General features: G+C 40.0%; 1 protein-coding gene across 1 annotated transcript; it reads right to left on the reverse strand.

The window, feature by feature from the left end:
• Positions 1 to 4337: 4337 nt before the first annotated feature.
• Positions 4338 to 9748, reverse strand: ISCA1 (iron-sulfur cluster assembly 1). The gene is made up of 4 exons (XM_060235442.1): positions 9484 to 9748; positions 8315 to 8368; positions 6919 to 7024; positions 4338 to 6363 (listed from the first exon to the last, which is right to left on the reverse strand). The coding sequence occupies exons 1-4, from the start codon at positions 9562 to 9564 to the stop codon at positions 6215 to 6217; spliced, it is 390 nt and encodes a 129-aa protein (XP_060091425.1). The 5' UTR covers positions 9565 to 9748; the 3' UTR covers positions 4338 to 6214.
• Positions 9749 to 13085: the final 3337 nt, after the last annotated feature.

Here is a 13085-nt window from a genome sequence, read left to right on the forward strand (position 1 = left end):
GCAGCTGCCAACAGCTAAGGAACTAGCCTACCTGTTTTTCCATCACATTGTGAAACTACACTCGTTTCCTGATAAGATCATTAGTGACAGGGGGCCACAGTTCGTTGCCAACTGCTGGCAGAAGTTTTGCAAGGTATCAGGCATAGAACAAGGGTTAAGCTCAGCCTACCACCCCCCAGACAGACGGACAGACGGAATGCGTGAACGCGCTGTTAGAACAATATTTACGGTGCTATGTGAATCACCAACAGTCTAACTGGGTGGATCTCTTGCCGTTTGCTGAGTATGGTTGCAATAACAATGTGCACAACTCAACCAAGGCTTCCCCGTTTCAGATTGTGAATGGGTATGAGGGAAAGCCTGTTCCGTTGCTGCTAGCGGAGAGCGAACCTGTGACCCCTCCTCATTCGAGCAATGGTGGGAAAATTAGGGAACAGCTGGAGGTGGATTCAGGAGAATTTGGAAGCTGCTAAGGAGGCGTACAAAAACAGTATGACAAATCCCACGTACCCGCTTGGGATTTTAAAGTGGGGGATTCAGTATTTGTGTCAACAAAAAATCTCCCACTGAATCAACCCTCCAAGAAGCTGGCGTATAGATTCTTGGGTCCTTTCAAGATCAAGAGGGTGATTAACAAAGTGACCGTGGAATTGCAGTTGCCCAAAATGTTTAGTAAAATACACCCTGTCTTTCATTGCAGTCTTTTGCGAAGAGACCCGGGTGGTTCTCCTTGGCACCCTCGACCACCAGCTCCACAACCTATCCAGATTGGGAATCAGAGTCATCATGAAGTACAAGATGAAACGTGGGATTTTGTATTATTTGTTTAAGTGGAAATATTTCCCAGCCAGTGAAAATGAATGGGTAGCAGGAAAAGATGTTTTAGCCCCTGATTTAGTAAACAAGTTTCATAGAACATTTCTTCAGAAGCCCCGAGGTTGATTTTAGGGGGGCCAGTATGTCAAGCATGGTGAAATTCCATTGATAATTTTAGGGTCCTGCCTAACCTGGTCTGTGAAGTATCATGGAGGATCCAACTTTGCTAGCTTGTTATTCTTTCCCTTCCCCCATCTTGCTTTATGGCTTATAATTAGAAGTAGTGAGAACTGAAACCAAGTAATCAGCACCTTCCCATACATTCCTGTAAGGGATTACGAGCCATCTGGGGAAAGCAAGTACGCAGTCCTGATAACACTATGGGAACGTAGACATTTAGGATAGTTTATGTGTGAATGCTACCCCGCAATCCCATCCCTTGGAATCCCTTTGAAGTAGGCCTTAAAAGTATTGTATCAATGTATTGTCAGCATTACTCTCAAGAACCTGTTACCAAAGTATTGGTCTATCAATAAACGTAGTCTTTGTATCAACTTCGACTCGTCATTGAACCCGCATGCTTGACACCCACTAGACTAAAACTTTGTTCTAGTATTTCATAGAATTATTTTGGCTCCAAGTTCAGTCCCATTAGAATGACTATTCCTGGGCCGAAAGAGATCAAGCTTCAGAGCACCCGAGCACGGGCCTTTTCAATAGCGGCCCCCGCCCTATGGAATCAGCTTCCTGAGGAGCTGCGGGCCCTGCGGAACCTTGATCAGTTCCGCAGGGCCTGTAAGACTGCCCTCTTTAAACAAGCATACATCGACTGCTGAAAGTTGTTAATTAAGGATCCGCCAACATGGTCCTGTCCAAGGACCTATGTCAACATGGAATTAATCACACCAGCAGAAATTAGCGTCAGAATGTCACCACTGCTGCCAGATTAAATTAAATTATGAACTTTTAAGTATATTAACGGGTTATGATGTTAATTTTAAGTTTTATTGTTAAATTTAAAGTTTTTACATTTATCATTGTATATGTTTAAGATGTTGTTAGCCACCCTGAGCCTGCCTAGGCGGGGAGGGCGGGATACAAATAAAATTTTACCCTACCTTACCTTACCTTTCCCTTCATCAAAAAAAAAGCTTTGACTCTCACAATCTTATATCCTGAAAATCTTGTTGGCCTCCATGGTACTTTTGGACTCAAAACTAGCTTTTCTACTGCAGACCAACATGGCTGCCTTCTGAAACTATCCTGGGAAACTGAGGCAGTTAGGCTTCTGGTATTGCTGAATCTATTTGAAAAAGAGGATGAGCAATCTAAAAGTTCTCCTTTTTATTATAAAGGTTTGGGAAAATCAAAATATTTTTGTTAGTCATATCTGCTTTTTGCTTGCACTGAGTCTTTTTTTATTTAAACAATTTCTCTGCTGCCTTTCTACCCCAAAAAAGGGTCCCCAAGGCAGCAAACATCAAGGCATTAAAACTGCATTTAAAATGCATATGCAAAATATTTAACAATAGTTATAACATACAAGCACAACACAACCAGGGAGGAGGGTCTATAATAATATTCTGGAGACACACCAAATGAAGCAGAAAAGTCTTGTTGGTAGAAGGCAATGACAGATAAACCTCCCTTGGGAGTTCCAAAGTTTCAGCATCATGACCCAGGAGGTCCTCTGTTGAGCTGCCACCCATTTAGCTTCAGATGGTAAATGTCACTGAAAGGATGGCCTCCAAAAACGAATGGAATGGATAGGTTTACATGGAAGAAGTAAATCTGTAAGGGTATGCTGGCCCCAAGCCATATAGGGCCAACAGACTGGAACTCCAATATGGCCAGGATGCTTTTTTCCACCTTCGGATTTGTGAGGTGATTTTCCTCCCTCCCTGTTTTGGATTTATTCTTAAGTGTTAACGGGAACCATTAATGCAAATATGCCTTTTTAGATTGTTGAAGATATAGCCTTTTTAAACTTTGACCTAAGATCAGAATTATTGTACAATCAACGGTGTGTGTGTATATATTTATTAAAATATATATAACCTGCATTTGCTTGGGCATGAATTGGAAAGAAGCTAAAGGCAAAACTATGAACAAACATACAACTACTGTTTACTGATTTTTATATTTTTGTTACATATTTTGTGATATATAGTATATTACTAAGCCAGAAAAAAGCAGGATATAAATACTTTGAATAAATAAATAGTATGAGGCAAACTGCAGGACAAGAGAGGAAGATACTATATGATCCTGCCTATAATAGATGTAATAGCACCATTGTGATTTTAATCGCTTTGTTTTAATATTGTCTATTAATGTTGCTTTTGTTTATCTTTTGTTAGCTGCCTTGAGTCTTTGTAGAATGGGTGGGATATAAATAACATAATAAAATTAAAACATATAGTCCATATTTCAGTCAATTAGTTGCCAAAATGTAAACTTGTACTGAGACGCTTTGTACTTGTACTGTATTGTGGTGCACTGAGAGGATTAGCATTTTGCAGATATATTTGAGGTTCTTGAGAATACCATTCTCTGAGTCGTGAATGTGTCTGCTCAGTCATGATTTGCTCACTGCCCTCCACAGCTCTCTGAGCATGGACCAAGAGGGTACAAAACAGTCCTGGCTACAACTTGACTGAATTTCGAGATTTTTTTTTTTAGTGGTGTACCTCTCCTCTGAGGTAGCTCCTTGGTTCTGTTTTGCTTCCTGCCCTGAACAGGAAGACATTCTTCTTGTTCTGAATCAGGTCTGGTTTTCCCTTTAAAACATTACTTCATTTTTTGCTGTGTATGTTCTTTCCTGGAAGGTTGGGAGAGAGTTCCTATTGGACTCTTTTAAAAAAAGTTTTCCTTGGTTTGTTTTGCACCATTTTTTAAAAGTTTGTGTTGTTTTGATGGGTTCTACATTTGAAAGCTTTTGGCCAGCAGTTGCTCTTGTGCATTTGGCTGTTGACTCCTGGAGAAAGTGTTTAATATTTTGTCTCTACAAGAAGCAACAGAGACAAGTAAAACAGAGAGAACTAAAATGGGTGGGGAATACAGCCAGAGGGAATACTTTCAAATCATCTGTTGCAGCACCTCCTTTACATCAAGGGAAGCACAGAAATCTGTTTTTCCTGTGAACTCCTACAGGATTGCCATCCTTCAGGAGCAGCCTGGAACTACAGCTGATTTCCAGAAATGAGTTCCTCTAGAGGAAATGGAAGATTCACAGGGGAGACTCTATGGAATCACATACCAGCTGAGTCCCATTCCCTCTGCAAGCTTCATCCCAAAATCTCCAGGAATTTCCCAAGCTAGAGGTGGCAACCCTACCTTGCCCCCACACTGTTCATGGTAGAGATGTCATGGACTTTTCAAGGTGTACTTTGGGCATTTGGCCACTATGTTACAAGAAGCTGATCATATAAAATGGCTGTCTGAAACAATGTCATTTTAATATTAAGAACCCACTTGTTCATGGTATGATAATCCAGATGACAACTACAAATAAACCAGAATTCAATAATTCTCATTTATTCTCATTCCAGAATTCAATAATTCTCATTTATTCTCATTCCAGAAACTCTGGAAATGTGTTTTTCACATTTCACCAAAAGACAATATTATTTATTGCAGCATAATTCTACAACACAGTATTGCACACACAATGTTATGATCTTCCTTAACTATTAATAAAAGTTTACTTCAGACTGTGCGCTTGGTGCTTAAATATGACAATTTTTTGTATTTTCATAGATGGTAGTGCACTATCATTCAAGATGTCTCTATACGAAAAGACTACATATCCCACAAAGTTTAAAAGATTAAATGCATCAATACCACTTTTACACAGAACATGTTACATTCACAATTCATTTTTCATCCACCCTAATAAGGCTCAAACACCAGAGATGTTCTCAAAATGCAATTTTAAAAGGCTTCTAAAATTCAGAGGGTGCAAGACTGTAGTAGTTGCAATTCCTATTTATCAATGTATTAATATACCTTTATGTATTTTGAACAACAGATCTTCTCTTGGTAACTGGAAATTCAGTATGCTATGCAAGAAGTGAAGCCTTCTTCCAGTGACATGTATATTGCAATATACCTGGCCTGTGGCAACTGATATTACTGTAGCCAGCAATCTTACACAGCAATATATGTATTACTGGGAGGAGACTACAGTTGTCTCTCATAGCATAGATGGTATGAATGTCTGCCTATAAAGATAACTAACAGTACAATAAGAACACAGAAGGCCAATATGGCGATATCTCTAGTTGAGAAAGTGGCTTGGTTTTATATTAACAAGATGAGAAGTAAAACCATCATTTTGAATATAGAAAAGTATAACTTAGTTGTAAGAGGGTGCAAGCAGGCCGCTGAAGAACTATTTCACTCATGATAGGTACCATAAATAATCCTGTTGCAATAGAAATCAAGATCACCCTTTAAGTTATTCCTGCAGTACACAGATGAATTTGCAAATAAAGGCCCTTGTTCTTATTTAGCTTGGCCCTTTAACAGATTTATAATTAAAACTGTGCAGTGCCAGTTAACATTGCATAGCCCAGAAATCAGACTCCTTTGCTGCATGACTAATAAAAAGAGACTTGAAAACATGAACTGAAAATAGAATTTGTAGTCAGAAGTAGGCTCCAAAAACGTTAGTATGAGGAAGAAATAATGCAAACAATGGAAAATATGGTAAAACACCACAAGCAGATTCTGCATTGTCTGTTGCAAAATCATAGTGGTCAGAAAGGCTACCTTACTCCTTAAAACACTGATGCCTTCCCTAATGGTAACAGAAAGGCCATCTCCATCTCATAAGGGTTGGAGGAGGAGAGGGGGGACAGATATCTAGGAGTAAATTATATTTAACACTCTCAAACCTTAGCTGTGTGCTCCTCTCATCATTGAGATGATTTCTGAAGAGTTTTATGCAATACTACAAAAGAAAAACTCTTTAAAATGTCCATCACAGGTAAGGTTTAGTGTTGCTTCAAAGCGCAACAGGTAATTCTTAGGATCTATGATACATACACATAATTCATTCAAATCCAAAATAATATGACTTCACATGTCTTTTAGAGTCCATGTTGTGAATAACCAATAACATGCTGAACAAGACACCTGAAAAGTAGCTGTACAATTTTCTGCCAATCAAATTAGAAATGTTCTCAGGTTTTGCAACAAATCTTTGTCTTTCCAACCTGAATGTGTGAGGGCTGCTGAAATTTAACACACAGATTACATTTTCAAAATGCAGTGCTTTTATTCTCTTGGAAAGGCAGCCATATTTCACAAAGCCTAAAGATATGAAAAATGTCCCAAGAGATTAGTTTGGAAACCAGTTTGGTGGTGTTAAAATCATGGGATTAGTCCTGAGATTTCAAATGTTGAAACTTTCTCCACAACCACAAGTTCCTTTGATGTTTGGATTGTTGAAAACAAATTCACTAGACAGCTTGTCTTCTATATAGTCCATTTCAGTTCCTAGCAAGGTTAGCTGTGCTTTCTTTTCAATAAACACTCTAACACCTTGACAAAGAAAAGAGGAAAAAAAATCTGATGAGAGTTGCAGAGACTGTGCTTACTCTAAGCAGCCCTAAAGTTTTTTTCTCCTGCAGCTCCACAGTGTGCATTGTCATAATCCAAATTGCTATCCTCTATTAGCATTCTTTCAATCCCTGTAAAAACCCTTAATAAACAATTCTAAAGGATTTTTCCCAGCGCCCAGGATTATGAACACAGACATGCACTTATGTTTACCTCAAAAATAGGGAACTTACTCACACGAAAGCAATTCATGGAGCTTACTAGTTACAGAAGTCAAATGTGAGTAAGCATCCTAATTCTAAACAAGAGTACTGACACTATACTATGCTCACTTCAGATACTTCTTTAGTGACTCATGAAAGCTCATCTGCCTCAAATTTTGTTACTCTTAAGTTGCTACCTGACTCTTTTCTGCTGCTACAGACTAACACAGCTACCCATCTTGATCTATAATTAAAGTCAGATTAACTAATAAACAATATTTTAAAGAACTGCAGCAGGATTTATCATCACCTTTAGCTGTCATAACATACTTACCATCCTGCACTACTTCTTCATCTGAATCCCCCTTTGTTTTGGTATATTCTAGGGTGTAAGAGAGTCCATTACAACCTCTTGTACGGACACCAACTTTAATTCCTACCTGAAATAAGTTTTAATTAGGAAACACATTAATATGAAACAATATTCAGCAGTGTGCATTTTCCAAGAAGTAATAGAAATTTCATTTTCAAAACACTCTTTTAGTGCAAATCTGTTATGACTCCTACTACTTTTACAGTCTTCAGCAGAGCTGCATCACTGAAATCAGTGAACTTAGAAAGGTATCACTGGTTTAAGACTGCACTATACTCAGTAAACCTGCAAATTTATAAAGACTAAGATCTCCTGAAACGTTATGCCTCCACAGTAACTTCTACAGTAACTTCCAGGTGTCTCAATTCAGAGAAATTTAACTATGTGTAAATCCCACTGAAATTAATTATACAATTTAGAAACAGCAAAAATCCCACTGATTTAAATAGCACTTAAGAATGATTAATTTTTGCCAGAATCTGAAATAAGAGAATGAACTAAAGCTAGATAAGCATAAACTAACAAAGACTGAGAAAATTTTACATCAAATACCTATATTGGGGTACCCAGCCTTTTTGATCAGGCAGGCAACTTTGGAATTCTGACACAGTTGGTGGGCACAGCCACAAAATGGCTGTTTTAGGAGATGTAGCCAGCCACAAAACTGCTACTGCATCTTACCTTTAGTCACATAGTGAAGATACTTGTGCTGTGGTGGCAGATACTGCCAAAATTATGTTTTTAATCTGCATAGCCAATCAAATCTCCAATGGGCAATAAAAAGCCTTGCTGGGGAAAAGCCCCACCTGGTCCTGCCTACTTTCTACAAACATTTTGGAATTGCCAAGAAAGGTGATGGTGGGCGACATAGTGCCCACATGCACCATGTTGTGGACCCAAACATATGCTATTTATATTGGCTCTTCTAATAACCATATGTATATATATATTTAAAAATATTAATCCTAAACTTGCTAAGAATTAAAATTATCCTAGTTACTTCAGTTAAAACATACATTTTCAAAGCTTATTGGACTTCAGCAATATCTTGAAAACCAAAAGCTGATACATGACCCAGTGAATGTGACTGCTACAAAAAAGTTTTAGAGCTTGTATCTTTCAACATACAGCTCACACTCCAAAGTCTCAGCAACACTTCTGTTTTCATAAACTGTTGAATGGGCAAATTGGAGAGGGGGGACTTTTAAAACAGTATGTCACTCTCTATTTTAAGTTGTATTAAATGACCACATCCCTTTCTCACAGAGGCAGTTGCTATCATTACACCATCAGCAGCTTGTTGTGAGTTATTGTAAATGTATGAGCAATGTCACAAAAATCTTTCCCTTCTACTTACATGGTCAGGTTTGTCTTTAAGCAGCTGTTTTATCTTATTTACAGCAGAGGGAGTCTGAAAAGAGATTTTCATTAATGGTTTTGAGTTACATGAGTACACATGCCTGGAAGCAACTGACAAGCCAAATCCCATTTTATCTTCATCTACACTGCCAGCATGCCTATACCAAACCCAGCTGACCTTTCAATTTTACAGTTCATGCAGTTCTCTTGGAAAAACACAGCAAAAGAGGCCACTCCAAACTACAAATTAAACAGGAATGCTCCTTTTCCAGAAAGTCTACATTTTAGTTTCCCTCTTAGTAAGGTTGCCAGAACACAACACAAAGATGCTTTAAATACACAGCTAAACAGGGAGATACAACAGTTCTTGCTTCTTCCATCACTTTTTTCCTTTAGCACTTTTGTCATTGGCCTCTACACACCCAAAGTACAACTTGCCCAAGAGAATAATTAGCTATTTATAGTTGAAATACAATCACCTTATAAAAATCACACAGGTATATAAAGTGGATATGTATACACCTGCTGCATAAATACAAGCCACAAAGAGTTTAAAAACATTTTAAGAGCAGAATTGCCATGTATTCTCCCTTCAAATAAGCTTCTACACACTCAATTATTTAAACTGTAAGAAAAACAACTAGTACTATCCTGTAACTCATTAGAAAAAAGGTATATATATTGACCAGAAACGAGCTTCTAGACTGGGAATTATGAAGGAGCAGTTGAAAAACAACAGGGCTATCAGAAAAGCGCTTGTCGGAACCAGGCACTACAAAAGAAACAGCCTGCCACTTTTGTGTGTACGAGGTAGCCTTAGTTGCAGCTGAGGTAGAAACCCACCAGATAACGCCTTTTCACCAGCTCAGAGACCAGAGGAGGAGGATGGTAGTCTTTTTCCCCCTACCTGTTACACAACCGTAACAGCAGTACTGGGGGGAGGGGGGGAGGAAAGAGTTGTGTCGTGCAAGGAGAGAGGAGGAACACACATTGCGGACTCAAACTAATATAGAGACTTCACAACACCCCCTCTAAGCGTCGCCTCCAAGAAAGCACCACAGGTGCGCCTGCGCATCATAATTGTTTATCGTCGGGAGCAGCCCCGCCTCCACTATGGGGTATGCTAGGCAGAAACCTCCTGCTCGCCGCGTCTCCTTCAATACTGACCAGTGTCAGTGCCGCTCTGGTAGCTTGAATCTTCCGCTTACTCACGGCCCGAACTGTAGCTCTGACCATTGACGAGGCCATCGCCGCTCCAACTTCTCCCTCAGCCCTGCCCTCTGAGGTTGGCCATGGACACCAGGGACGCAACGCAGGACGTGCCGGCGCACTAGTGACGTCACGAGGTGGGACGTAAATCACCCCTGCGTGGCAACAGAGAGATGTTGCGCTTTCCACCGTTATAGACGGAGTTTGGTCTCCCGCCTCTTTTCACCACGGCCAACCAATCAGCGGAATAGGAAGGCGTAAGAGGGGCGGGGTCTGGCGAAATTCGATTCTGCTGTTAACGGCTGGCCGCCTGGGAAAGTGGGTTTTGAATCGTGTTGTGGGGATCTCGTTCTTTGTGTTCACGGAAATTCACGGAAGAACCGAAGCTGCTGAAAATATCTCTGTTTTCTGAATTGATTTCAGCCCGGCCTGACGATGGAATGCTCTGAAGCGCGGAGAAATGAAAAGATCCCGGGCCAAGTCTTAAAGCGCATTACCTAAAAACAGACTTTATTAGGGCAGATGATTTCTAGTCAATGCCACATTGCAGTCTACAACTATGCCATCAGCCTCAAGTAACAGAGAGTAGGAATCATTCCCTACATCAAAAGCCTCGTGCCGATTCTGTCCCCTTGAGAAACGTGACTCCATGAGGAGGGCCCTCGTAACGTTTTGTTGTATTTGCGGGACCTACTAAAACTAGGAACAATGATTGCCCATAGACTATACATGATTGCCAATAGAGAATCCACACTTGCCTATGGGGATTAATGAAGACCATGGTTGCCCATCATTAATGAAGACCACACTGACCCATAGAGAATAATAATGAAAGTGATTACCCATAGACTACATCAGCAGTATCTAACATTTGTTATGAGGGCCATAACCCTAATCCTATGGGCTGATTCAGTACAGTGATTCATAGGCTATAATGGAGAATGGAAGAACATCCAAAACTTTTCCCCATCAACTATACCTTTCCATGAGGTATGTAAACTACTTCTAACCCAACCCTAAATCTAACCTCTGTGACTCAAACCGTAACCCTAAGGGCCCATTCACTGTAATGATTTGCATAGGCTATAATGGAGAATAGAAAGACATCCAAAAAATCTTCCCATCAACACATGGCTCCTCGCCAAGATTATTTATGGTACCTACCGTATCATGAGTTGGGAGGCCTTAATTATTGTATGGCATTGATGTGTGTCTGAAGAAATGAGCTCTGACGCACAAAAGTTTATGCTAGAATAAATTTTGCTTAGGTACTGCAGGACTTGTTTTCCTACTACATATTAACAAGGCTAGCATCTGGAATATTGACCTGATAACATCAATCATACCATCGAGTGTTCAATCACTTGCATATTTACACTGGCCAAACTAACTTCCTATAGCTGATGACTGGACTTTGGTTCACAAAATCTGGGTAGTATTTAGGTACTACAAAGATTTATAAAACTTGAGCTGCATTCTCTCTCAAATGTGACAATAACTAGCTGTGGACTCGTTTGTAACAACCATATAACCTTGAAGAAACTTTCTTTTAAAAACTCACTAAAATTGTTCTTATAATCACAATGAAGAAAAGCAGGGTTGGCCCTGGTTAGTATCAGGGTTGCTGTGTGGCAGGCAATGGCAAACCACCTCTGTTAGTCTCTTACCTTAAAAGTGCTTCAGGGTTGCCATAAGTCAGCTGCAACGTGATGGCAATAAATAAATAAAAAATAGTATATAGTCATTAGTACATGTCTAAATGAGTATACTACTAAATTGCATGTCATATTAATATATGTTTAAAGTTGCCACCCCTTCACCTAATTTTTTGCTTGCCAGTTTTTGTAGGTTTATTTCACGTATCTTCTCTACATAGGTGCACTCAGATGTCCCTTCCTGGCACAAGGTTATCCCATCCTTCTAATCATTACAAGAACAAGCTTTGTGTAGTGCAAAAAAAAAAGCAAGCTAACATTTAATCTTCACCTCAAATCAGGTTCCATGTTTGTTACTAAAGTCTGCCCTATTCCTGTATTAAGCTGTGGGGGATTTTTATTTTTTCCAGCACACAGCATATAATAATTTTCTTCTTCACAGATGGAATCTATAACCCCCATGTGTCTCTTTGCTGACAAATTTCTCTCATGCTCACTCCAAGTCTTTGCAACTTTTCCTGTAGATAAAAGATTGGGGGTGGGAACAAATTATTGTATGGACCTTTTTTTTAAAAAAATGTCAAATCCAAGTGGAATATTTCAGAGTCCTTGCATACATACTGGAACTCACACCACTGCCTGCTAGAAGCACCTTTGGTAAATTGGTATTTAGAAATTTACCTCTGGCATCTCAAAATTTTCCTCTCAGGAGAAATCTGACTAAGATTATGAACATTGTTCTCCTGGCCTGTAACTTTTGTTTTTAGTGGATACTTGCAGTACAATCACTACACCAGGGGTGGCCAAACGTGCTTACTGTAAGAGCCACATAGAATATGTCACATGTTTGAAAACCATAAGACATGAACATCAGATGTTTGAGAGCTGAAAGACAGGGAGGAAGGTAGGTAGATGGGGAGGGAGGGAGAAGTGGAAAGAAGCAACTTTAACTTTAAATGCATTATCCAAACCACTGGCTGCCTTGGTGGTGATTTAAAGAGACAAATGCCTTCTCCAAGCTGGCTGATGGGGTAGTGGGAGCTTCAAGAATCACACAATATGTGTCAAAGAGCCAGATGTAGCTCCCAAGCTGCAGTTTGGCCACCCCTGTACTATACCAGTTTGGTGTAGTGGTTAAGTGTGCGGACTCTTATCTGGGAGAACCGGGTTTGATTCCCCACTCCTCCACTTGCACCTGCTGGAATGGCCTTGGGTCAGCCATAGCTCTGGCAGAAGTTGTCTTTGAAAGGGCAGTTGCTGTGAGAGCCCTCTCCAGCCCCACCCACCTCACAGGGTGTTTGTTGTGGGGGAGGAAGGTAAAGGAGATTGTGAGCCGCTCTGAGACTCTTCGGAGTGGAGGGCGGGATATAAATCCAATATCTTCTTCTTCTTACCATCTCCTGTCCATCTTCTCATTCTCCTAGTGGGAGCTCTTTCTTCTCCCACAATGTCTGGATAAGCTCCTAAAATGCTGAAATTTATTCCAACCCTCACAGGAGCTACTTTTGTCCTACTTACTTGAAATGTCCCAATAGGTTAAATAAACTTATTACATAGATCCAATTTTGGATTGCTTGATGAAGCCAAGAAAGCTCCCAAACTTTTTATCATTCTGCCAAATATGCAAAACTGAACTGTTCAAGAGGGTATTTTTTATAATCAGATATAAGTTTGTGAAATTTAATCAGTTTTTATTGCTTTGATCTTTGTAGCCAGTTTGGTGTAGTGGTTAAGTGTGCGGACTCTTATCTGGGAGAACCGGGTTTGATTCCCCACTCCTCTACTTGCACCTCCTGGAATGGCCTCGGGTCAGCCTTAGCTCTGGCAGAGGTTGTCCTTGAAAGGGCAGCTGCTGTGAGAGGCCTCTCCAGCCCCACCCACCTCACAGGGTGTCTGTTGTGGGGG

The sequence above is a fragment of the Heteronotia binoei genome, chromosome 4, assembly GCF_032191835.1.
Source record: "Heteronotia binoei isolate CCM8104 ecotype False Entrance Well chromosome 4, APGP_CSIRO_Hbin_v1, whole genome shotgun sequence".
NCBI lineage: Eukaryota > Metazoa > Chordata > Lepidosauria > Squamata > Gekkonidae > Heteronotia > Heteronotia binoei.

Bases quoted from the DNA above. Each gene is read 5' to 3' on its own strand.
- ISCA1 (XM_060235442.1), bottom strand. From the start codon at position 9,564: ATGGCCTCGTCAATGGTCAGAGCTACAGTTCGGGCCGTGAGTAAGCGG. The intron at 7,025-8,314 runs GTAAGTAGAAGG...AACTTATTTCAG, and splicing joins TTAAAGACAAACCTGACCAT to GTAGGAATTAAAGTTGGTGT. The intron at 6,364-6,918 runs GTAAGTATGTTA...TTCTTTGTCAAG, and splicing joins TGAAGAAGTAGTGCAGGATG to GTGTTAGAGTGTTTATTGAA.